A 26,615-nucleotide genomic window follows, 5' to 3' on the forward strand; every position below is an offset into this window, starting at 1 on the left:
AGAGACATGGCTGCAAGAGGGCCAGGGCTGGGAACTGAATATTCAAGGTATACCTCCTATCGAAAAGACAGACAGGTGGGCAGAGGGGGTGGGGTAGCTCTGTTGGTGAGGAATGAAATTCAGTCCCTTGCAAGGGGTGACATTGAAACAGGAGATGTGGAGTCAGTATGGATAGAACTAAGGAATTGTAAGGGTAAAAAGACCATAATGGGACTAATATACAGGCCCCCAAACAGTAGCCTGGATATAGGGTGCGTTGAATCAGGAGTTAAAATTGGTATGTCGCAAAGGTACCATGGTTGTTATGGGAGATTTCAACATGCAGGTAAGACTGAGAAAATCAGGTTGGTACTGGACCCAAAGAAAGGGACTTTGTGGAGTGCCTTTGTGATGGATTCTTAGAGCAGCTTGTATTGGAGCCTACCAGGGAGAAGGCAATTCTGGATTTAGTGTTGTGTAACGAACCGGATTTGATAAAGGAACTTGAGGTTAATGTGCCATTAGGAGGTAGTGACCATAATATAGTCAAGTATAATCTACAATTGGAGAGGGAGAAGGGTAGATCGGAAGTGTTAATTTTACAGTTGAACAAAGGGGACTATGGGGCCATGAGGGAGGAGCTGGCCAAAGTTGACTGGAAAGATACACTAGCAGGGATGACAGTGGAACAACAATGGCAGATATTTCTGGGAATAATACAGAAGGTGCAGGGTCAGTTCATTCCAAAGAGGAAGAAAGATTCCAAGGGGAGTAAGGGGCGACCCGTGGCTGACAAGGGACGTCAGGGACAGTGTAAAAATAAAAGAGAAGTCCAACATAGCAAAGATGAGCGTGAAGCAAGAGGATTGGGTATCTTTTAAAGAGCAACAGAAGATAACCAAAAAGGCAATACGGGGAGAAAAGATGAGGTACGAAGGTAAGCTAGCCAAGAATATAAAGGAGGATAGTAAAAGCTTCTTTAGGTATGTGAAGAGGAAAAAATTAGTTAAGACCAAAATTGGACCCTTGAAGACTGAAAAAGGTGAATTTATTATGGGGAGCAAGGAAAGAGCAGAGGAGTTGAACAGGTACTTTGGATCTGTCTTCACTAGGGAGGACACAAACAATCTTCCTGATATAGTAGTGGCCAGAGGGTCTGGGGTGATCTGGGGAGGAACTGAAGGAAATCCACATTAGGCAGGAAATGGTGTTGGGTACACTGATGGGACTGAAGACTGATAAATCCCCAGGGCCTGATGGTCTGAATCCCAGGGTACGTAAGGAAGTGGCTCTAGAAATCGTGGACGCATTGGTGATCATTTTCCAATGTTCTATAGATTCAGGATCAGTTCCTGTGGATTGGAGGGTAGCAAATGTTATCCCACTTTTTAAGAAAGGCGTGAGAGAGAAAACAGGGAATTATAGACCAGTTAGCCTGACATCGGTGGTGGGGAAGTTGCTGGAGTCAATCATACTCTGGAAACAAAGAGTAGGGATTAACGGGTCCCTTTCAGAATGGCAGGCAGTGACTAGTGGGGTACCGCAAGGCTCGGTGCTGGGGCCGCAGCTATTTACAATATACATCAATGATTTAGATGAAGGAATTCAAAGTATTAGCAAATTTACAGATGACACAAAGCTGGGTGGCAGTGTGAGGAGGATGATATTAGAATGCAGGGTGACTTGGATAAGTTGGGTGAGTGGGCAGATGCATGGCAGATGCAGTTTAATGTGGATAATGTCGTCCACTTTGGTAGCAAAAACAGGAAGGCAGATTATTATCTAAACGGTGTCAAGTTGGGAAAAGGGGAAGTACAACGGGATCTGGGGGTCCTTGTTCATCAGTCTATGAAAGTAAGCATGCAGGTACAGCAGGCAGTGAAGAAAGCGATTGGCTTGTTGGCCTTCATAACAAGAGGAGTTGAGTATAGGAGCAAAGAGGTCCTTCTGCAGTTGTATAGGGCGCTAGTGAGACCACACCTGGAGTATTGTGTGCAGTTTTGGTCTCCTAATTTGAGGAAGGACATTCTTGCTATTGTGGGAGTGCAGCGTAGATTCACCAGGTTCATTCCCGGGATGGTGGGACTGTCATATGCTGAGAGAATGGAGCGGCTGGGCTTGTATACTCTGGAATTTAGAAGGATGAGAGGGAATCTTTTTGAAACATATAAGATTTATTAAGGGTTTGGACACGCTAGAGGCTGGAAACATGTTGCCGATGTTGGGGGAGTCCAGAACCAGGGGCCACAGTTTAAGAATAAGGGGTAAGCCATATAGAGTGTAGATGAGGAAACACTTTTTCACACAGAGAGTGGTGAGTCTGTGGAATTCTCTGCCTCAGAGGGCGGTGGAGGCCAGTTCTCTGGATACTTTCAAGAGAGAGCTAGATAGGGCTCTTAAAGATAGCTGAGTCAGGGGATATGGGGAGAAGGCAGGAACGGGGTCCTGATTGGGGATGATCAGCCATGATCCTATTGAATGGCGGTGCTGGTTCAAAGGGCCGAATGGCCTACTCCTACACCTATTGTCTATTGATGGGCCGAAGGGCCTGTTTTAATGCTGTATCTATAAACAAAACTCCGTAGATTGTCACCTTGTTGTGGTGGAGAAACTTGTGTGGACCTGAGATCCTGAGAGCGATGCCGTCTGGAGCTGTGCTCCTGGTAGGGTCACCCATGGCGTTAAGGTCGAGGGGGGGAGGTCTCTGACAAAGAGCAATCCAACCAAGACCTCAATGGTGGGACAGGCGGAGGACGATGGCTGACCTTAGTGGAGCGTCACAACGGCTGGGAAGGCGGATGAAGGCTGCAGCAGTAAAGGGTCTCCGGTCGTCTTGGACTCCATGCCACTGGATCCTGATCCTGATCTGTCAAGGACCGTGGGGTGGCTGTCTGTGCACCAGTCTCCCCACGTTAAACAAAGTCACGCACAGGGCGTCCTCCATATAGGGAATAGCACCCTGGAGACACCCAAGGTCAGCCATGACCGAAGGGGGCGTAAGAAACAAAACTAAAAGAAGCTTTTCACAATACACGTGACAATAATAAATCGTATTCCAACTGGCTTCCTCCATGCTGTCACATTTCACACCATTACACAAAGCCAAAGCAATCTCTCCCCTGATGTTGCTCCCGTGCTTCTGTGGTCTTGGCACTAGTTAAGTGTCGTCATTGCAGGGATCTGACTTAGTCTCGTTGACGTTGGGTCATTATCCTGGAATTTTTGTTTAGTGTAGAGATACAGCGTGGAAACAAACCCTTCGGCCCATCGAGTCCGCACCAACCAGCGATCCCGGCACATTAACACAGGCCTACACACTGGGGACAATTTACACTTATACCAAGTATACAAACTCAAGCCAATTAACTTACAAACTTGTACGTCTTTGGAGTGTGGGAGGAAACCGAAGATCTCGGGGAAAACCCACGCAGGTCACGGGGAGAACAGACAGACTCCGTACAGACGGCACCTGTAGTCGGGATTGAACCGAGGTCTCTGACGCTGCAACTCTGCAGCTGCACCACCGTGCCGCCCTCCCAATCTAATGTAATTGCAACAGCTGGCTCGAAGGGCCGAATGGCCTACTCCTGCACCTATTGTCTATTACCGCGCTTCCCGAGTACCTGCCGTTAGCGTTACGAGCGGCTAAGAGACGTCCCGAGCTCCGACGTACCCGCTACGTACATTCTACGTGCTTACCACGAGTTTGATTTTTTTTTAAACTCGGGAGAGCTCTTGAATTACCTCGTACAGTGGGACAGGCCCTTAACAACAGATCCTACACACACTCGGGACAATTGGCACCATAGCAGAAGCGTTCCACGTCGCGGGGCTGGAGACCTGAGTATCCTGAGCTAATTCTGCTGCCTCCATCATCTATTGCTACAAGTGACGGCTCCCACTGATTGTCGCCGGAAGCTCGCGTCCTTTTCAAGACGGACGATGGCGGCGATGTCAACATTTGTAACATGGAAGATGGGCACGAAAGAAGTAAACTAGGGGCTATTTACAGTTATATGGAAGCCAGTTAGTCCACAAATCTGTACGTCTTTGGAGTGTGGAAGGAAACTGAAGATCTCGGATAAAACCCACGTGGTCACGGGGAGAACGTACAAACTCCGCCCACCTGTGCCGCCCATTATTTGTTTGTCTGTTTTTATATACCAGACTTTTTTTAATGATGGGTTTTTTTTGCAGAGTACTCTGTTTACATACCGTATCTGTTGTGCTGCTGCAAGTAAGAATTTAATTCACCTCTTTTCGGGACATATAACCATAAAACACGCTTGCCTCTTCACCTTAGCAACACCAAGACAACCAAAGCGTGAAGCAGCACAAGGGGATTGTTGGTGGAGGGAGATTATTAGGCTGATATTTAGACCAGTCATAGAGGCACGGAGCACGGAAAAAGGCCCTTTGGCCCAACTCGTCCATGCCGACCCAGGTGCCCCATTTAAGCCCCACGTGCCTGCATCTCAGGAGAGAAGGAACGGGTGACGTTTCGGGTCGAGACCCTTCTTCAGATTGAGTCAGGGGAGAGAGAGACAGAGATATGGAAGGGTAAGGTGTGAAAATGAAAGATCAAAGGGGACGAAGTTCAAGGAAAATGTAGAAGCATCCACAAAGACTCCTCACACCCTTGCAAGAGTCTGTTCGAACTCCTACCTTCCGGCAGACGTTACAAGGCCTTCTACGCCCGCACCTCCAGACTCAGGAACAGCTTCATCCCCAGAGTTATCGCTGCTCTGAACCGGTCCTGCTGGGTGCCCCCCCACCCTCATGAACTGTATTCATGCACATAGACCTGGCACAGACATATTTGCACTTTAAACGGTTTTACTTTTAGTTCTTTTTTTTTTATAAATCATGTTTCTCGGGGTATCTAAATTTTATTAGTAGTTTAAGTTATGACTATCGGATGGAAGCCGCATTCCAAATCTCATTGCACCTATGTGCAATGACAATAAAATATATTATTATTATTATTATATTATTATTATATTATTATAGAACGGATCATTGTTAGCTAGGGGAAGGTGACAACGAGGCATACAAAATTTAATTTGCATTAGGCCTCACTCTGACAGAAGAGGAGGCTTAGGGTAGAAAGGTCAGTGTGGGGGGGGCAGGGGGGTGTAAGGTGTTTGGCAACCAGGAGATCACAGGAGGCTGACCTTTCCGTATCTCTGTCTCCCTCTCTCCTCTGACTCTCAGTCCGAAGAAGGGTCTCGACCCAAAACGTCACCCAATCCTTCTCTCCAGAGATTCAGCCTGTACCGCTGAGTTACTCCGGCATTTTGTGTCTATCTGCGGTGTAAACCAGCAGTGTAAACCAGCATCTGCAGTTCCTTCTTACCAATATGCCTGCATTTGGTCTATATATGCCTCTAAACCTTTCCTATCCATGCAGCTGTCCAGGTGTCAATGCATGTGTAGAAATGAAAAATTGCATATTTTTTTACCTGAAATGTGACTTTCTGGTCAATGTGAGTAACCTGGAACTGTCTGTAGAATCGTTCGTCCTCACTCCAGAACAAGCGGATGTCTGGTATTCCGTACAGAATCATCGCCAGTCGTTCAAGGCCCAGGCCAAAGGCATATCCCACCCGGTCCTGAGCACCAGCTGAAAGCAGAAAGCAATAAAAGGCCTTACAGTGAATTCCTATTCAATCTTTTTCCCCTCATCTTGAATCTCACCGGCCGCTCCAGACATTCCAAGCCACTGAGGAGTGTTCACCCGACGCCGGAGTTCCATCTTTCCGGCAAGAGGGAATGAAAACATCGGACTGGCTGCGGAGCCCACAAATAGGCCCCGACCTCGGGTGATCACAGAGGAAGAGGACTTAACTTTCTGATGCCTTTCCCGCAATGGAAAATGTTGATTCTGTTGTGGGCGACGTTCATGTTAAATTCTATAATGTGTTGTGTCATTTTACTTTTTATTAATTTTTCTATGGATGTACGGAAACTTAATTATCTCTTCAATGTAAAGCACTTTGGTTTCAACGCAAGTTGATTTAAACGCGCTATGTAGATAAAATTGACTTACTTACTTACTATGTCCTCTGGTCCTCGATTCCTCTACTCTGGGCAAGAGACTCTGTGCATCCACCCAATCTATTCCTCTCATGACTTTGTACACCTCTATAAGATCTCTCCTCATCCTCCTGCGCTCCTTGAAATAGAGACCCATCCTACTCAACCTCTCCCTATAGCTCACACCCTCTAGTTCTGGCAACATCCTTGTAAATCTTTTCTGAACGCTTTCAAGATTAACAATGTCTTTCTTTTAACACGGTGCCCAGACTGAACACAATCTTCTAAATGCAGTCTCACCAACGTCTTATACAACTGCAACATGACCTCCCAACTTCTATACTAAATACTCTGACTGACGAAGGCCAAAGTGCCAAAAGCCTTGTTGACCACCTTATCTACCTGCGACTCGACCTTCAAGGAACCATGCACCTGTACTCCTAGATCCCTCTGCTCTACAACACTACCCAGAGGCCGACCATTCACTGTGTAGGTCCTGCCCTTGTTCGACGTCCCAAAATGCAACATCTCACACTTCGCTGTATTAAATTCCATCAACCATTCCTCCGCCCACCTGGCCAATCGATCCAGATCCTGCTGCAATCGTTCACAACCATCTTCATTATCTGCAAAACTTTTGTATTCGAGTAAACTTGCTAATCCTGCCCTGTATGTTCTCATCCAAATCATTTCTGTGTTGAATGACTCTACGGGGCTGGCCAACATGGCCCATCTAAGCTAATCCCGTTTGCTCACGTTTGGACCATATCCCTCTAAACGTTTCCTATCTATGTACCTGTCCAAGTGTCTTATAGTACCTGACTCAACTACCTTCTCTGGCAGTTTGTTCTATATACCCACCACCCTCTTTCCATTTAAACCCACCTCATCTGATCCCCTACCCCAGCGCATTGAACTCTGGGGTTATGGGGGTTCAGGGGTTATGGGGTGTCAGGGGTTACGGGGGGAGTCAGGGGTTACGGGGGGTCAGGGGTTATGGGGAAAGGAAGGAGAATGGGGTCGAGAGGGAAAGATAGATCAGTCATGATTGAACGGCGGAGTAGACTTGATGGGCCGAATGGCCTATTTCTGCTCCTCGAATCTATGAACATGCGGGAGGAAAGATAGAGCTTGCTGGGGATGGGGAACATGGTTTGGATTAGTTTAGTTAGGTTTGGTTTGGCTGATTGTCATGTGTACCGAGGTACAGTGAAATGCTCTTTTATTGTGTGCTATCCAGTCAGCGGAAAGCAAACTCAATGCTAGCATTTATTTCGAGAGGGCTTGTATACAAAATCAGGGATGTAATGCTGAGGCTCTATAAGGCGCTGGTCAGGCCGCATTTGGAATATCGTGAGCAGTTTTGAGCCCCATATCTAGGGAAGGATGTGCTGGCTCTGGAGAGGGTCCCGAGGAGGTTTACGAGAATGAGTGGGTTAACGTATGATGAGCGTTTGATGGCACTGGGCCTGTACTCGCTGGAGTTTAGAAGGATGAGGGGGGGACCTCATTGATTCAGCCTCAGAATTAACGGACGTTCTTTTAGGAAGGGGATTAGGATAAATTTCTTTAGTCAGAGGGCGGTGAATCTGTGGAATTCCTTTTACGGCAGAGATAGATAGATTCTTGATTAGTACGGGTGCCAAGTGTTAAGAGTAGAAGGCAGGAGAATGGGGTTAGGAGGGAGAGATAGATCAGCCATGATTGAATAGCGGAGTAGACTCGATGGGCCCAAAGGCCTAATTCTACTCCTATCACTTATGGGCTTGTGACTTTAATACATGATTACAATCGGGCCATTCGCAGTGTACAGATGCATGATAAGGGAGTGACGTTTAGTGCAAGAAAATGCCAGTAAAGTTCGATCAAAGATAGTCTGCGGGTCTCCAATGAGGTAGATAGTAGTTCAGCACTGCTCTCTGGTTGTGGTAGGATGGTTCAGTTGCCTGATAACAGCTGGGAAGAAATTGTCCCTGAATCTGGAGGTGTGCGTTTTCACACTTCTGTACCTCTTGCCTGATGGGTGAGGGGAGAAGAGGGAGTGAGCGGGGTGAGACTCGGTGGTTTGGGTACGGATGTACAGCATTCACATGCATACCTCCCAGCAATGCCCTGCGATGGGCGCTCCGGGGAAAGTATGGTTCAAGCTGGATTGAAAGCTGCAGCTTGAATAATAATAATAATAATGGATGGGATTTATATAGCGCCTTTCTAGAATACTCAAGGCGCTTTACATCGCATTATTCATTCACTCCTCAGTCACACTCGGTGGTGGTGAGCTACTTCTGTAGCCACAGCTGCCCTGGGGCAGACTGACGGAAGCGTGGCTGCTAATCTGCGCCTACGGCCCCTCCGACCACCACCAATCACTCACACACATTCACACACAGGCAAAGGTGGGTGAAGTGTCTTGCCCAAGGACACAACGACAGTATGCACTCCAAGCGGGATTCGAACCGGCTACCTTCCGGTCGCCAGCTGAACACTTAGCCCATTGACATTGTGAATGTCTTCTTCAGGAAGCAACTATAACACATTCCTTTGTCTCTTGTATAAAGTTACATAACTTCTGGAGAGGGATTTTTGACATTTTTTCAAAAACATTAAAAATAAATTGGGGCCCGATACGGAATTAATTATTCTAGGTACGTCAGAAGCCTTCTCTGAGCTATCATTATCTCAAAGACGTTTCCTTAACTATGGCCTGATAACGGCGAAAAAACGAATACTCAAATTTTGGAAACATACATCAGTTCCTACTCTTAAGATGTGGATTATAAACATGTCCGAGACGCTACATCTCTTGGCAGAAAAAACAGATAATTTTTCAAAGACATGGACACCATTCATTGATTTATTACAAGGATAGTATGGTACAACACAACTTTGGATTTAAATCTAATTACAGGTTGGATGAGGTGGGTGGGGAGGGATGTGAGGCAGGTATATCACCACTTTTTTCTTTCTTTCTCTTTTTGTCCTTTTATTTTTCTTATTTTTTCTATTCCTCTCCTCTTTCTTTCATTTATTCACTCTTTGGTTACACCATTTTCTTGGTTCTTGGTTTCTTGGTCCTCCAAAATATTCCAAATGGAATTTAAACTGGAGGTGGTCTAGGGGTTCTATCTTTGCACGTTTCACTCTCTCTTTCTTGCTTTTTCTCCTTTCTTTTCTTCCAAGTATAGCTAAATGTTAAAATTGAAGCTGTACAATAACTGTATTATTTCATATACCGTTGGTTCTATTTTTGTACATTTGCTTCTAATAAATTAAAAAAAAGAAAGCTACAGCATGGAAACAGGCGCTTGGGCCCATCAAGTCCACGCTGACCATCGATCACCCGTTCACACTAGTTCTATGTTATCCCACTTTCTCATCCACTCCCTACACACTATTGGCAATTTACAGAGGGCCGATTAACCTACAAATCCACACGTTTAGGGTATGTGGGAGGAAACCGGAGCACCCGGAGGAAACCCACGTGGTCACAGGGAGAAGATTAGATTAGATTAGATTAGATTAGATTCAACTTTATTGTCATTGCACAAATACGAGTACAGGTAGAACGTGCAAACTCCACACACACACACACAGATAGCACCTGAGGATGGGATCGAACCCGGGCCTCTGGCGCTGTGAGGCAGCTGCTCTACCCGCTGTCACTCCCAATGTCACGCTGCTCCAAAAGATTTGGAATATGAGGTGCAACATTGCAGCACAGCGACACAGCGGTAGAGACGCTGCCTTACAGCGCCAGAGACCCGGGTTTGATCCTGACTATGGGTGATGTCTGTATTCTCCCTGTGACCACGTGGGTTTCCTCCGGGTGCTCCAGTTTTCCTCCCACACTCCAAAGACGTGCGGGTTAATTGGCTTCTGCAAATTACCCCTGGTGCGTAGGATAGTGGCAGTGTACTGGGCAGCAGTGGGCCGAAGGGCTTGTTTCCGCGCTGTGGTTCTAAACTAGTTCCTGTGCCAGCTGTGGCACAGACGTCAGATCAAGCTAGATGCAGGAAAAATGTTCCCAATGTTGGGCGAGTCCAGAACCAGGGGCCACAGTCTTAGAATAAAGGGGAGGCCATTTAAGACTGAGGTGAGAAAAAACATTTTCACCCAGAGAGTTGTGGATTTGTGGAATTCCCTGCCACAGAAGGCAGTGGAGGCCAAGTCACTGGATGGATTTAAGAGAGAGTTAGATAGAGCTCGAGGGGCCAGTGGAGTCAAGGGATATGGGGAGAAGGCAGGCACGGGTTATTGATAGGGGACGATCAGCCATGATCACAATGAATGGCGGTGCTGGCTCGAAGGGCCGAATGGGCTCCTCCTGCACCTATTTTCTATGTTTCTATGTTTCAAGGTTCCAATGGTGAGTCACAGCAGGAACAACCCAGACTAATTTCTGAATAATCAATTTTCAATCACATCGCACTGAAGAGAAACAGCACAATATAATCCGATTTCTAGGCACATCTTGTTCAAATGCAGTTTTTAAAGCAATTAGAGTAACTTTGGATGAGGTTCTGGATGATGTAGCAGGAAATCACATTTGTACCCTCGTTTTCTAGTCACAAAATTACACTGCGACCAGTTTGTTTCTCTCGGGGATGTGTATTTCTACACTCAATTAGAGGTGGCAATGTTTGTTTGGTGACCAAACCCTGCAGCTTCCTCCCCAGAATCAAAAAACAATTTGCATTCCCAGCTTTGCTGACTGAGACAATATTATCGATACACCATTGACTAAGATCAGAATAATCTCAGAAGAAAAGGACTATCTAAATGGCATCAGGTTGGGTTATCCACTTGGTAGTACAGGTGCACAACCTTTTATCCGAAGACCTTTTAACGAAAACCTCCGAATAGCGGCCATTTTTCGGTCCTTGAAGAAAGGTCCTTGAAAACGTTCACCGAGGGCGGCCTGCAGAGGTGACAGCGGAACCTCCGGTCGGTCCTCGAAGAAAGGGGAACTAAATCCCCATTCATAAAAGAGAAGGTGAGGCTATATTGCGGGGGAGGGTTAATAATTGACAATATGCTGCTGCTGCCCGCTGAGTTAAAAAGTTCCCACGGTAGACTGACGATACACAGTGTATCGTGAGTCTTGCGTGGGAACTTTTAAACTCAGCGGGGCAGGCAGCAGCAGATTGTCGCCCTTCAGTTTCACCCCACCTACACCCCTCTGCTTCCCGGCCATGTGTGTGACCCCTTCCCTCCCTCTCCAGCTCCCGCTCATTGCACCGGCGCGCGGGGGCTTTGCACTGTCTTCACGTCGGCGATGCCAGCAGGTCAGTGCCAGTCACCGGAGACGTCAGGACCAACGGGACACCGACCCCAGGCCCACCGCAAGCACGGAGTTCCCAGAGACCACAGCCAGCAGCAGCCCAGCCCCGTTCCAACTCCAGAGGAAAACTGCAAACTGGCCGGAGACGTCAGGACCACAGAAGCCGTTCCCCGAGCTGCGCCCCCTCATCGGGACACCGACCCCAGGCCCACTGCAAGCACGGAGATCCAGAGACCACAGCCAACAGCAGCCCAGCCCAGCCCCGCTGATGACGGGGCGCAGCTCGGGGCGTCATAGGGGCCCATCGGGGAGCGGGTTCCTGTTGGTCCTGAACTCCGGCCTCCTGCCATCCTCCGGGAACTGTACCGCCCTTGCAGGAGAGTGGGGTTTTTGCAGTTGCAGAGGGAGGGGGCAAGGCGGTACAGTTCCCAGTCTCAGCTCCTGTCCAGGGGGGTGGCCGGAGACGTCGGACCAACGGGACACCGACCCCCAGGCCACTGCAAGCACGGAGATCCCAGAGACCACAGCCAGCAGCAACTCCAGCCCAGCCCGTCTCCAACTCCAGAGGAGACACGTAGGGGCAGAAGCTGATGGTGTGCAAGGTACGTCTTGTTCTTGGGGTGGCGGATGAGGGGGCGCAGCTCGGGCTGTGGGCAAACTGCCACTTGTCGCCGTAGCGGCCCATCGGGGAGCGGATTCCTCTGGAGTTGGAGGGGAGAGGGTATTGTGCTATTTGATCGCCCCTGCTATCCAGGGACAGGGAGACACAGCGGCGTTTTAGACTGGTGGGCAATCACTTCCAAAGTTCTGCCACACAATCATACACCTCTCCTACACTGCATTTCATACAAACATTTATTCTGCAAGAAAAAACTACATTGAAGACTCAAACTCACGACCGAGTTTACTGCCGGGATCAAGGCGCAAACTCGCGACCTTGCGGATATGAGCCGAGCACTCTACCACTGAGCCAGCCTTAAAATCTACGCTAAAAAATTTCATTCCGAAGACCGACAAATTCTGAATTACGAAAAGTGTCTGGTCCCAAGGCTTTCGGATAAAAGGTTGTGCACCTGTAATCCACTTTGGTAGTAAAAACAGGAAGGCAGATTACAATCTAAATGGCGGCAAGTTGGGAAAGGGGAAGTACAAGGGATCTGGGGGTCATTGTACATCAGTCTATGAAAGTAAGCATGCAGGTACAGCAGGCAGTGAAGAAAGCGAATGGCATGTTGGCCTTTATAACGAGAGGAATCGAATATAGGAGCAAAGGGTCCTTCTGCAGTTGTACAGAGCCCTAGTGAGACCACACCTGGAGTATTGTGTGCAGTTTTGGTCCCCTAATTTGAGGAAGGACATTCACTTTAGTATGACATAGAACGTACGGCACAGTTTCATTCAATTTAGTTTGTCACGTGTACCGAGGTATAGAGAAAAGCTTTTGTTGCGTGCTAGCCAGTCAGCAAAAAGACAATACATGATTACATTGATCCATTTCTAGTGAATAGACACATGATACGTGCAAGGTAAAGCCAGCAAAGTCTGATCAAGGATATCCGAGAGTCATCAAAGAGTTAGATAGTAGTTCAGGGCTGCTCTCTGGTTGTGTTAGGATGATTCGGTTGCCTGATACCAGCTGGGAAGAAACTGTCCCTGAATCTGGAGGTGTGCATTTTCACACTTCTTGTGCCAGATGGGAGATGGGAGAAGAGGGAGAGGCTAGGGGGCAACTGGTCCTTGATTATGCTGCTGGTCTTGTGTTAGGGATAAATGGAGTCAATAGAAAGGAGGTTGGTTTGTGTGATGGTCTGGGCTGCGTCCACAATTCTCTGCAATTTCTTGCGGTCCTGGATGGAGCTGTTCCCAAATGAAGCTGTGATGCATCCCGATAAAATGTTTTCTACGGCGCATCTGTAGGAGTTGGTGAGAGTTGATGGGGACATGCCGAACTTCCGAAGCCTTCTAAGGAAGTAGAGACGTTGGTGTTCTTTCTTGGTTGTCGCTTCAATATAGGGTGGTCCATGAGGAGTTATTGGTGACATTTGATTACTAGGAATTTGAAATTTTCGACCATCTCCACTTCACAGCACAGGAACAGGCCGTTCGGCCCACAATGATCCACTTGTGCTGGACATGTTGCCAAGTTAAACTAATCTCCTCTTGAGTCATAGAGTCACAGAAACAGAGTCTTACAGCGTAGAAACAGGCCCTTCGGCCCAACCTGCCCAAACTGGCCAACATGTCCCATCTACACTAGTCCCACCTGCCTGCTTTTGTTCCATATCCCTCTAAACCCGTCCTATCCATGTACCTGTCCAAATGTTCGTTATACGTGAGTGTACCAGCCTCAACTACCTCCTCCGGCAGCTCATTCCATACACCCACCATCCATTGTGTAAAGAAGTTACCCCTCTTTTCTATCCATTCAGCTATCTCTCCTTGGATCCCATGGGATCTAACCTTCCAGAGCAGCCTACCATGTGGAACTTTGTCGAATGCCTTACTGAAATCCATATTCCCAGGTCTACAGCTCTGGCTTCATCAACCGTTTTGGTCATTTAACTAAATCAGCAGAGATTCTGCCTGACCCGCTGAGTTACTCCAGCACTTTGTGTCTTTTTGTAAACCAGCATCAGCAGTTCCTTGTTTCTACAATATCCCGGTCCACAACCCTAGATGACATTGACTAATTTGCAAAGTCGTTCCTGAGCTGCAAGATCCACTACCATTCTCGCTGCCAAGCTTTCAATGGACTGGAAATATTCCAATTAGACAGAAATGAGACCGCATTTGGCATAGTGTGTTCAGTGTTGCTCATCCTGCTATAGGAAAGATGCCATTAAGCTGGAAAGAGAGCAGGGATGATATACGAGGATATTGCCAGGGCTCGAAGGCCTGCACAATAGGGAGATGTTGGGCAGGCTCGGACTTTATTCCTTGCAGAGCTAGAGGTTGAGGGGTGATCTGGTGGAAGTGTTTCAATGAATGAGGGGAATGGACAGGGTGAACGGCCAGTCTTTTTTTGCAGTGCAGCAGAATCAAGAACTAGAGGCATACATAAAAATGTAATAGGAATCCGAGGGATAACTTGTTCACACAGCGGGGTGGTTTATCATAGTTTAGTTTAGTTTAGAAACACCGAGTCCGCTCCGGCCAGCAATTACCCTGTACACCAGCACTATCCCACACACTAGGGGTGATTTACACTTCTTTTACCAAAGCCAAATTGAACTTCAAACCTGTAAGGCTTTGGAGTGTGGGAGGAAACCAAAGCACCCAGAGAAAGCCCATGTGGTCACAGGGGAACGTACATACTCCTTACAGACAGCACCAATAGTCAGGAGCTAACGCAGATGTCTGGTGCTGTGAGGCAGCAACTCTACCACTGCGCCGGGTGATAGGTATATGGAATGAGCAGTCAGAGGAGGTAGTTGAAGCAGGTTCTATATCAACACCTGGGTGTGTGCTATATCAACATCTGGGTGTGTGTTGAGCAGGCTGGGTCTCTATTCCATGGAGCGCAGGAGGATGAGGGGCGATCTTATAGAGGTGTACAAAATCATGAGAGGAATAGATCGGGTAGATGCACAGTCTTTTATCCAGAGTAGGAGAATCGAGGACCAGAGGACATAGGTTCAAAATGAAGGGGAAAAGATTTAATAGATTTAATCCGAGAGGTAACTTTTTCACACATGTATGGAACAAGCTTCCAGATGAGGTAGTTGAGGCTGGGACTATCCCATCGTTTAAGAAACAGTTGGATAGGACATGGATAGGACAGGTTTGGACGGTTATGGACCAAGCGCAGGCAAGCGGGACTAGGTTAGCTGGGACATTGTTGGCCGGTGTGGGCGAGTTGGGCGGAAGAGCCTGTTTCCACACTGTATCACTCTATGACTCGAACATTTGAACCGGTATATGGATAAGAAAGATCTGGAGGTATATGGGCCAAATGCAGGTAAATAGGACTGGCTCAGATTGGCATGTTTAGAACAAAGAACACCACATCTCAGGAATAGGCCTTCTGGTCCACAATGTGTCGAACATAATGCCAAGACAAATTCATTATCTTCTTGAACTTAATCCATCGAATGAATGAATATTATATTGTCACAGTGAAATTCTTTGCTTGCATCAATCTCCCACCGTTCCCTCTTTCCTGCATATCCATGTGTCTACCTAAAAGTCCTAAAGGCAATATCGTAGCTGCCTCCACCACCACCACTGGCAATGCTTCAGGCACTCACCACCCCTCTTTGTAAAGAAAAATGCCATACAGTATATCTCTTTAAAACGCTATCCCTCCCTGTGACCACGTGGGTTTCCTCCGGGTGCTCCTGTTTCATCCTACAAACCAATGACGTACAAGTTTGTAGGTTAATTAGCTTCAGTAAATTGTTCCTAATGTGTTATAGAGCTAGTGTCAGCGCAGATTCCGTGGACCAAAGGGTCTATTTCAACGCTATATCTCTAAACGAAGCGGCAGCACGGTGGCGTAGCGGTAGAGCTGCTGCATTACAGCGCCAGAGACCCGGGTTCGATCCTGAATACAGGTACTGTCTGTATGGAGTTTGTACGTTCTCCCTGTGACAGGCGTGGGTTTTCTCCAAAATCTTTGTTTTCCTCCCCCACTCCAAAGACGTACAGGTTTGTAAGTTTATTGGCTTGGTATGAATGCAAAATTGTCTCCAGAATTGTCTCCAGTGTGTGTAGGGTATTGTTAATATGTGGGGATCGCTGGTCTGCTCGGACTCGATGGGCAGAAGGGCCTGTTTCCGCCCTGTATCTTTAAACTAAACTGTAAACTAAAAACTAAACTAATAGTGACATATTTGTAGAACATAGGCCATGCCACTGCAGTACTGTGCGATCTATCTATCTACACAGAACTAAATGTATCTTGTATGTATGTATGTATGTATGTTCCAGAAATACAGCCAAAACGGTACGCGATAGCACAACACTGGAGTTTAGAAGGATGAGGGGGATCTTATACAGGTAGAAACATATAAAATTACAAAAGGACTGGACAAGCTAGATGCAGGAAAAATATTCCCAATGTTGGGCGAGTCCAGAACCACGGGCCACAGTCTTAGAATAAAGGGGAGGTCATTTAAGACTGAGGTGAGAAAACATATTTTCACCCAGAGAGTTGTAAATTTATGGAATTCCCTGCCACAGAGGGCAGTGGAAGCCAAGTCACTGGATGGATTTAAGAGAGAGTTAGATAGAGCTCTAGGGGGCTAGTGGATTCAAGGGATATGGGGAGAAGGCAGGCACGGGTTATTGATAGGGGACAGAGAATTGTGAGTCTGTGGAATTCTCTGCCTCAGAGGGTGGTGGAGGCAGGTTCTCTGGATGCTTTTGAAAGCTAGATAGGGCTCTTAAAAATAGCTGAGTCAGGGGATATGGGGAGAGGGCAGGAACGGGGGGGGGGGGGGGGTGGTACTGATTGGGGATGATCAGCCATGATCACATTGAATGGCGGTGCTGTTTTGAAGGGCCGAATGGCCTCCTCCTGCACCTATTTTCTATGTTTCTAACAATTTTAGGGACACCTTACCCACCATTCGCCTGCGATTTGAAGTATCAAGTTTCATTATATTTTAAAAAGTAAATCACTTTATAAAATTTAACGAGCTTTATACTGTGAATGGGACAAGTTTCAACGTGGCAATGCGCTCCCACTTGCCGGTCCCGTCAGCCGCGCCTGCGCAGTTGGGGGAGGGTTGCCGGGCCCGGCGCCATTTTCAGATCGCCATGTCTGTGGTCACAACGGGGACCCAGCGGGTCCTCGGGTCGTCTAGTGTTCTATAAATTCTGCTGACCGGTGGGTCATGCTATCAAGCTTCCGTGTCTTTTCCCCAACGCGAATGGGGAAAAGGAATGACCGGTGTGGAACGTCTTTGGTAATGTTGGCCGCTTTCCCGAGGCAGCGTGAAGATCCAGATCAATATAGATCGGGTGAAAGCATGGCCGATTTAAGGCATGTTCAGTAAACCCACTGAACAAAAAGAAAATCAGCCCACTTAATGAGGCACCGTGGGAAATTCTATTACTGAAGAGTAAAGCAGAATAGTAAGATTAAACGAGAACTTACCAGTTTGAAGTTTGATCTGTATTTTATGAGGAGTTACGATGAGGGATTACGTGAAGAACCCGCTCAGTGCGCAGGCGCGGCATACTTCCAAGCAGCGGTGTGGAATCACAGATAGACACAGTTATTTGAAGTAAACATAGTAAAGATAAGGAGACATCAATTTATTAGTTTGATCCATATAATGAGGGTGGGAGCGGAGGGCACGTAATCCCTCATCGTAACTCCTCATAAAATACAGATCAAACTTCAAACTGGTAAGTTCTCGTTTAATCTTACTATTTTACTTCGGAGTCACGTGAGTGACTACGTGAAGACTTCAAAGCTCTGTGATTTCAAACCGTGTAACAGTTCATACTTCACTCGCTGCCGAAGTCATTCGAGGGAGGAAGTATGTTATCGTAATCAACCATGAATCTGTTTGTAAAAACAATAATGGTGTTATTAACAACAACAAGACCAATTGCTCACCCGGGCTTAAATTATATATTTTTTGCAGATTCTTTTTCTGCAAACGATACAGGTTCTGTCAGTGGTTTGTTATAAAAGTTTGGAACGTATACTCCCTAGACCACCCTGCAGTAGCCAGGATGTGGTCCATAGGCTCGTCCATCCTCTTAGTTACTGACGTGGAAGCTGTCCTGGTGGAATAAGATTTTATACACGTTAGTATTTACTCCAGCAACTCCCAGTACCTGCTTGAGCCACTAGAGATAGTTTAGCTCGTCACCCGACCATAAGGTTTCCTGTGGCTGACCCATAAGGCTTTTTCCTCTCCCTCGGTATTCCTTATTGTGTCGATCTCTAAGTGGGTCATGACACATAAAACGTGGTTCAGGTGGGTATGCCCGGAATTTCATGACTGGACCTGATGTTCCTGGTCTGTTCTGTTTGGCCAACCCTTGAATGGGCATGTGACACTATCTGGTGTTATAACCATGTTGTCCCATCGCAGTAGATGGGAGAGCTGGCTCTTTGTGTTGATGTAAGGCCACCAGCATGTCCATCTTCAGGGTAGGCTGTTCCAGGGTGAGTGACCTGGCTGGTGATCATCCCCTAAGGTATGTCAGGATTTCACTGACATCCCAATTTGGGTGTACCTATTTCTGGGGAATGGATTGATATACCTCTCCTGTATCTGATCACCAGTGAGCGGTACCCAAGTTGAGTAGGCTAACAGAACATGTCCTTCATTGTGGTGAAGACCTGCCAGGAGCTCCAGTACAGTTTTTTGTTATAGTTGAATGTGTAATTCCTGTTTTGGAAACAGTGTACCATTTCTTGATGCTCCTCAGGTATGTTCCCTAGGATATGTGACGGAATACTGTCATCAGGTTGACAGTGCTGCTGATCCAAGCACAGCAATGGTCTTCCCAATTCTGCAATTCTTTTAATGACCATGTCGAGGATCACTGGGAACCATGCTCGTGGACTTGGTCCACTGTAATTTGCGTAGTACCCGACTGATGAAGCCGTAGTACCTATTGAAGAGGTGGAAGGAAAGGAAAACATAGAGATTAGGTTCCCCCCACCCCTCAATACGCGGGAATGTCTCCATTGCCGCTGCCTTGAGATTGGTTTCATGTGACGTAAGTTAGTACGTGGTGATTTAATTGGATATAAGGAATCGATATCTGGTGTCCATATTGCTTAGTGATTTCAGCAAATATTTTTGGTTTAAATGTATGTTTACAGTATTTAGCTCACCTGATAGGTGAGTTACTGATGGTCAAACATGTTTGACGACATACGGTTTGCAATTGTTAATAAATTGTCACCTAATATCGATGTTCTCCGCCCAAGTGGTTTGGTTTATGCCACCACTGATGTTGTTATCTTATAAACGAACATGCAAATTTGGTGGATTACTGAGCAAATGCTTCACTAGAATTAAGTAAGTTAATATATAATATGTTTAAGTCAATTCATATTGGCATTAAGTATTACAAGCTCAGTAACACATCAGGACACATAAGATGTTACTCAAAACAGGTGGAAGTGTACAACCATAATCCTTCCTGCCGATAAATTCCATGATAACACTATAGATTAATCCATTTGCCCCCATATTACAGGTATGGAGATAGTTTTGAACACTAGTATCTCAGCTCATAGGAAAGGTACAAAGTTCAGTAGCTGGTAATGCTGCTATATCCCAATTACTTTGCCACGTAGTTGATTGGTGGTTAATGCACCATGACTGATAGTCTTAATGAATACCAGATAACAACGTTGTGGATGGTCAACGTAAATATCTGGATATATATTTTGTGCACCGTTCCCAGAGGCACTGCAATACTGGGTCGATGCGTGGAGTGGACGGAGCAAGCCCCTATTCCATCTCCCTGTTCCAAAATTCAATTTAATATATGGTCCCTAGATAAGGGACGTATCAGATTATTAAACTGATAAAAACAGATACTACACTTGATCTTAGCCAAAAGGCCGAGAAGCGATGCAGCTAAAGCTGTATCCAAGGATAGTTTGTCATTAATATATAGACATGCCATGACGGAATGTTTCTAAGTGTCAGGGCTAGTTGATTCTGGATAACTTTGACTTAAATGCCGCAACGCTCATCATGGTTACTCCATCCAGGTAATTGCGGTATATCCGAAACTTATATGAGAAGGTACTGAATAGTGAGCATCTTCAAGGTCGATGTCTACCATAAAGTATCCTTGGATCCATGGTAGTAGTTACAAATCCCATGAATGGGTATACCTGGTGAAATACTCAAGTGGTTTATCAACGATGGTGCGACATTCACCATCGTGGGAGGGTAGACCACTTGGGGTGCTTGCTGAATTGGTGGCAAGATATTAATTCTATTCCCCTTGTATTTATTTTTTGGTATATAACTACCAAGACTGATAGCTTCCTAACCAGGCGTGATTCATCCACCCCTTGTTAGTACAACCCTTAACCTTTATGTGATGGTAGGAACCATACTTATCTGTCTTCATTGTTGTTTTCTTCGGTTTCTGGTTCCTTGTTCTTGTAGGGACGATGTTTGTTGGGGGGTGGCGCATTTTCCCCTGGGGCCTGCTCTGGGCCGTGGCCTAAAATGCTATGGGTTTGGCATGCAGGCCCCGAGCTTTCACCAGTACCATGAGGTAGACGCCCCTGGTGGACACGTAGAGGTACTGCTGTCTGGTTTAGTGTGGTGCTCATTCCAGACTCTGCCCTCTTGTGCCGAATAGTTTGAACACTTCGTCCAGTTTTTTAGGACTGGTTTGGTAAGTGCCAGGTAGCAGGATCTGTGCTTGTGAGGTCGGCGTTCTCATAGTCCTGTTAATTTCATAGATTGAGGGCAGGTTTGTGAGTTCATTTCAGAAGTTATGAGATATACCGTTGAACAGTAGGGTCAGGTGTTTTGCCATACTACCCTGCCCTTCTGGAATGAGCAGGTGGACATGATAGCCGACGTCAGGGTACCAAATGCATTTTTTAAATATTTAGGTTAAATGCGCTGCTCAATGTATCCCCCAATAATGGCGGGCACTTTGAGTAAATGCAATTTAGGGGAGGCGTGATAAAACCAACGCCTCATGGCTACCTGTCTTGGAGAGGTGTTTTGGAAAAGACAGGTAGTAAGCTGGCCATCAGTTGAGACTGAAAAGCCATCTCGCTAGTGGTGGAGCCACATAGCGGCCACACCCAGCAGCTCTTCCTGATCCTGTACCTCAAGCATACTCCCGATATTGTTCAGCCAGTGACCCCTCTTCATGACCAGCCCAGCCACTGGTCACCCCAAAGCTAACCACACTAAGGAGGAAGCGATGGGCAGTGCCTAGGCACTGTGGAGGGTATGCCTGAACCCTCCAGCGAGACTGCCCCTCACGTAGCGTGTCTCGCAGGAGCTCCTGCTCCAGGAGCCGCTCCAGCGGCTCAGGCGGCTGTCTCTCTCCCATGCGGGTGGAGAGACGTCCCCTCCGACAAGTCGGAAGCCACCGGCCGGATGCCTCTTCGGATGGCTGAACATCCAGCCCGCAGCTCGGGCACTAGCAGGACTGGCTTCGGCGCGGCATGGGGATAGCGGTCGCCCGGTAAATGTTCCTACCGCCTTCTTCTGGAGCTTTTGTGCCTTGTAGTAGCGAGAGCGCCCCTCAAGCAGCGCGTCTCGCAGGCACCTGCTCCGAGAGCCGCTTCAGCGGCTCAGGCGGCTCTCTCTCCCCCCGTGCGGGTGGAGAGACGTCCCGTCCCAAATCGGGAACACCTGCCGGATGCCTCTTCGGGTGGCTATACATCCAGCCCGCTATCGGGCTGGGCTCGGCACGGTGTCGGGGAATTGCGGAACACCGGGTCGCTCCTACCGCCTGTTGCTGCCCCCCTTCCCCCCGACGGGAAACGTTCCTCCTCGAACGGGGGACAGTTTTGTTCCAGAGCCTTTTTCTCTGCCTGTAAAACACAAGCAGAAAAAGGGGCTCCCCTGTAAAAGAAACCCGACCTCAGGATACTCACCTGACGGTCCGTTTCTCTGTTGCGGGAGAGCCTAACTCCCGCTGCCGCTGTTGCACTGCTGGCGTAATGCCGCGCCTGCGCACTGAGCGGGTTCTTCACGTAGTCACTCACGTGACTCCGAAGTAAAATTAAGCTGATCACAGTAAGAATTACTACAATTATTATCCTGCTCATTCACTTTACAATTGGGTCTCACCCCAGCGCGCTCTCAGATGTGCTCTGGGGTTTGGAGGTCGGCTGTGGGGGGGGCTCCCCCCTGGGGGCAGGGAGGCTGAGTGAGGTGAGGGGACGAGGCGTTCGTGGGTCTGGGTGTGGGTGGAGTGGGCCGCTGGAGGCCCTGCAGCAGCCTTGGGCTACATTAGATCGGGCGCACCTCCAAGAATGCGAGCGCATGGATCGGACGCAGCCTGCAGCAGCACGGAGCGGTGATGGAGAACACCGGCAACATGGCCTGGCCAGGCCGAACCCTGCAACTCCTACCCAGTGCCGTCACCACGACAACGGGCCTAATGGCCAAGTTAAGACTCTACATTTTTAACAACTGAGTGTGAATCATACAAAATGGTCCCGGAAACATGCACTGTCGCAGTGCAAACTACTACTCCTACACTACTATAGATAAAAGTGAGGTTATCCACTTTGGCAGCACAAACAAGGGGGCAGATTATTATCTCAATGGGGTTAGGTTAGGTAAGGGGTGGGTGCAGCGAGACCTGGGCATCCTTGTACACCGGTCACTGAAAGTTGGCGTGCAGGTACAGCAGGCAGTGAAAAAAGCTAATGTAATGTTGGCCTTCATAACAAGAGGATTTCAGTATAGGAGTAAAGAGGTTCTTCTGCAGTTGTATAGAGCTCTGGTGAGACCACATCTGGAGTATTGTGTACAGTTTTGGTCTCCTAATCTGAGGAAAAACATAGAAACATAGAAATTAGGTGCAGGAGTAGGCCATTCGGCCCTTCGAGCCTGCACCGCCATTCAATATGATCATGGCTGATCATCCAACTCAGTATCCCGTACCTGCCTTCTCTCCATATCCTCTGATCCCCTTAGCCACAAGGGCCACATCTAACTCCCTCTTAAATATAGCCAATGAACTGGCCTCGACTACCCTCTGTGGCAGAGAGTTCCAGAGATTCACCACTCTCTGTGTGAAAAATGTTCTTCTCATCTCGGTTTTAAAGGATTTCCCCCTTATCCTTAAGCTGTGACCCATTGTCCTGGACTTCCCCAACATCGGGAGCAATCTTCCAGCATCTAGCCTGTCCAACCCCTTAAGAATTTTATAAGTTTCTATAAGATCCCCTCTCAATCTCCTAAATTCTAGAGAGTATAAACCAAGTCTATCCAGTCTATCTTCATAAGACAGTCGTGACATCCCAGGAATCAGTCTGGTGAACCTTCTCTGCACTCCCTCTAGGGCAATAATGTCCTTCCTCAGATTTGGAGACCAAAACTGTACGCAATACTCCAGGTGTGGTCTCACCAAGACCATGTACAACTGCAGTAGAACCTCCCTGCTCCTATACTCAAATCCTTTTGCTATGAAAGCTAACATACCTGCTGCACCTGCATGCCCACTTTCAATGACTGGTGTACCATGACACCCAGGTCTCGCTGCAGCTCCCTTTTTCCTAGTCGGCCACCATTTAGATAATAGTCTGCTCTCCTGTTTTTGCCACCAAAATGGATAACCTCACATTTATCCACATTATACTGCATCTGCCAAACATTTGCCCACTCACCCAGCCTATCCAAGTCACCTTGCAGTCTCCTAGCATCCTCCTCACAGCTAACACTGCCCCCCAGCTTAGTGTCATCCGCAAACTTGGAGATATTGCCTTCAATTCCCTCATCCAGATCGTAAATAGCTGGGGTCCCAGCACTGGGCCTTGCGGTACCCCACTAGTCACTGCCTGCCATTGTGAAAAGGACCCGTTTACTCCTACTCTTTGCTTCCTGTTTGCCAGCCAGTTCTCTATCCACATCAATACTGAACCCCCAATGCCGTGTGCTTTAAGTTTGTATACTAATCTCTTATGTGGGACCTTGTCGAAAGCCTTCTGGAAGTCCAGATACACCACATCCACTGGTTCTCCCCTATCCACGCTACTAGTTACATCCTCGAAAAATTCTATAAGATTCGTCAGACATGATTTACCTTTTGTAAATCCATGCTGACTTTGTCCAATGATTTCACCACTTTCCAAATGTGCTGCTATCCCATCTTTAATAACTGACTCTAGTAGTTTCCCCACTACCGATGTTAGACTAACTGGTCTGTAATTCCCCGTTTTCTCTCTCCCTCCCTTCTTAAAAAGTGGGGTTACGTTTGCTACCCGCCAATCCTCAGGAACTACTCCAGAATCTAAAGAGTTTTGAAAGATTATTACTAATGCATCCACTATTTCTGGAGCTACTTCCTTAAGTACTCTGGGATGCAACCTATCTGGCCCTGGGGATTTATCGGCCTTTAATCCATTCAATTTACCCAACACCATTTCCCGGCTAACCTGGATTTCACTCAATTCCTCCAACTCCTTTGACCCGCGGTCCCCTGCTATTTCCGGCAGATTATTTATGTCTTCCTTAGTGAAGACGGAACCAAAGTAGTTATTCAATTGGTCCGCCATATCCTTGTTCCCCATGATCAACTCACCTGTTTCTGACTGCAAGGGACCTACATCCTTGTGATTGAGGCGGATTGAGTAAGTTCACGAGATTGATCCCTGGGATGGCGTGATTGTCATATGAGGAAAGATTGAAAAGATTAGGCTTGTATTCACTGGAGTTTTGAAGGATAAGGGTGGATCTTATAGAAACATATAACATTATAAAAGGACTGGACAAGCTAGATGCAGGAAAAATGTTCCCAATGTTGGGCGAGTCCAGAACCAGGGGCCACAGTCTTAGAATAAAGGGGAAGTCATTTAAGACTGAGGTGAGAAAAAACTTTTTCACCCAGAGAGTTGTGAATTTATGGAATTCCCTGCCACAGAGGGCAGTGGAGGCCAAGTCACTGGATGGGTTTAAGAGAGAGTTAGATATAGCTCTAGGGGCTAGTGGAGTCAAGGGATATGGGGAGTTATTGATAGGGGACGATCAGCCATGATCACAATGAATGGCGGTGCTGGCTCGAAGGGCCGAATGGCCTCCTCCTGCACCTATTTTCTATGTTTCTATGTTTCCTGTACTTAAGTATGACTGTGCTTATATATAGTAAGATTGTTACTGAACCTAGGTGCATGTGACAATAAAGTACCATTGAATTAAAGTTTATTCATAGCAGTAGAGTTGCTGCCTCACAGCGCCAGAGACCTGCATTCGATCCTGACTACGGGTGCTGTCTGTGTGGAGTTTGCACGTTCTCCCCGTGACCTGCGTGGGTTTTCTTCGAATACTCCAGTTTCCTCCCACACTCCAAAGACGTACAGGTATGTAGGTTAATTGGCTTCTGTAAAATTGTATATTGTCCCAAGTGTGTGTAGCATGGTGCTAGTGTAGAGGGTGATCGATAGTCGGTGAGGACTCGGTGGGCTGAAGGGCCTAATTCCATACTGTGTCTCTGAACTAAACTAAGCCTAAATATGTCAAATGCGATCTTCTATCAAACAGCAGGAGGGTTAATTGTTAATGGTTCAGCAAAGGCATTTCCAAATGATTAGATACTGAATACTGACTGTGAACTCTTCATGCAAGATCTACCTAGAGAAATAAATAGTCATGTTGACCTGAAAAGAATATCGAGACTTAAATTTTCCAACAGTCTCCCACTTTGATGAAAGATAGATCCCCAGTGTACACATGTCTTTGCTAGGTTAATAATAAGATGAATAAAACCACAGCTGACTGCAGAGGGCATCATATTGAACAACTGATATATGATGTATAGGAAGGAACTGCAGGTGCTGGTTTACACCAAAAATAGATGCAAAATGCTGGAGTAACTCAGAGGAACAGGCAAGCATCTCTGGAGTGAAGGTTTGGGTCTCAACCCGCTTCCTTCTCTCCAGAGATGCTGCCTGTCCCGCTGAGTTACTCCAGCATTTTGTGTCTAATAACATGTAAAAAATCTCAGCTACACGCTGCAGAGTGCTGCTGTTGACAGTCAATCCTTGCATCCTGTGCAAGGACTGGCTGCAGAATAATTAAAAGACAGCTAAATCCTATGTGCCTGGTATGTCTATTTTAAGTTTAGAGCTGTTCCTTTTGTAATGGGAATAAGATGCCACAAAGTGATCTTGCACTGACATCATTGTCACCAAAATTGCTCCAATATACTAATCATTTCAAAACTGAAGGGGGTTGTTGGCCATTTTGTTGTACGTTTTTCTCGATACATTTTAGTCCTTGAGGAGGAGGAGGTAGGTTCACGAGAATGATTCCGGGTATGATTGGGCTAATGTACGATGAGCGTTCGACGGCTCTGGGACTGTTGGAGTAAACTCGCTGGAGTTTAGAAGGATGGGGGGGGGGCACCTTGTTGAAACTTATCGAGTAGTGAAAGGCCTGGATAGAGTGGATGAGGAGAGGATGTTTCCACTAGTGAGAGAGTCTAGGACCAGAGGGCACAGCCTCAGAATGAAAGGATGTACCTTTAGAAAGGAGAGGAGGAGGAATTTCTTTAGTCAGAGGGTTGTGAATCTGTGGAATTCATTGTGGAGGCCAAGTCAGTGAATATTTTTAAGGCGGAGATTGACAGATTCTTGATTAGTACGGGTGTCAGGGGTTATGGGGAGAAGGCAGGAGAATGGAGTTGA

At 47.1% G+C, this 26,615-nt stretch overlaps 1 protein-coding gene and 1 non-coding gene across 2 annotated transcripts in view; both read right to left on the bottom strand.

Moving 5' to 3' along the window:
* fars2 (phenylalanyl-tRNA synthetase 2, mitochondrial) overlaps positions 1-26,615 on the bottom strand; it is a 316,890-nt gene that overhangs the window by 49,834 nt on the left and 240,441 nt on the right. Inside the window, exon 6 of the mRNA XM_033014599.1 lies at positions 5,442-5,602. Within this exon, the coding sequence (XP_032870490.1) occupies positions 5,442-5,602 (161 nt within the window). The remainder of the gene's footprint in view (positions 1-5,441; positions 5,603-26,615) is intronic.
* Positions 19,659-19,850, bottom strand: LOC116970586. The gene has a single exon (XR_004411205.1). It is a non-coding gene; the product is annotated as a U2 spliceosomal RNA (small nuclear RNA).

This window comes from Amblyraja radiata, chromosome 2 (assembly GCF_010909765.2).
Source record: "Amblyraja radiata isolate CabotCenter1 chromosome 2, sAmbRad1.1.pri, whole genome shotgun sequence".
Taxonomy (NCBI): Eukaryota; Metazoa; Chordata; class Chondrichthyes; order Rajiformes; family Rajidae; genus Amblyraja; species Amblyraja radiata.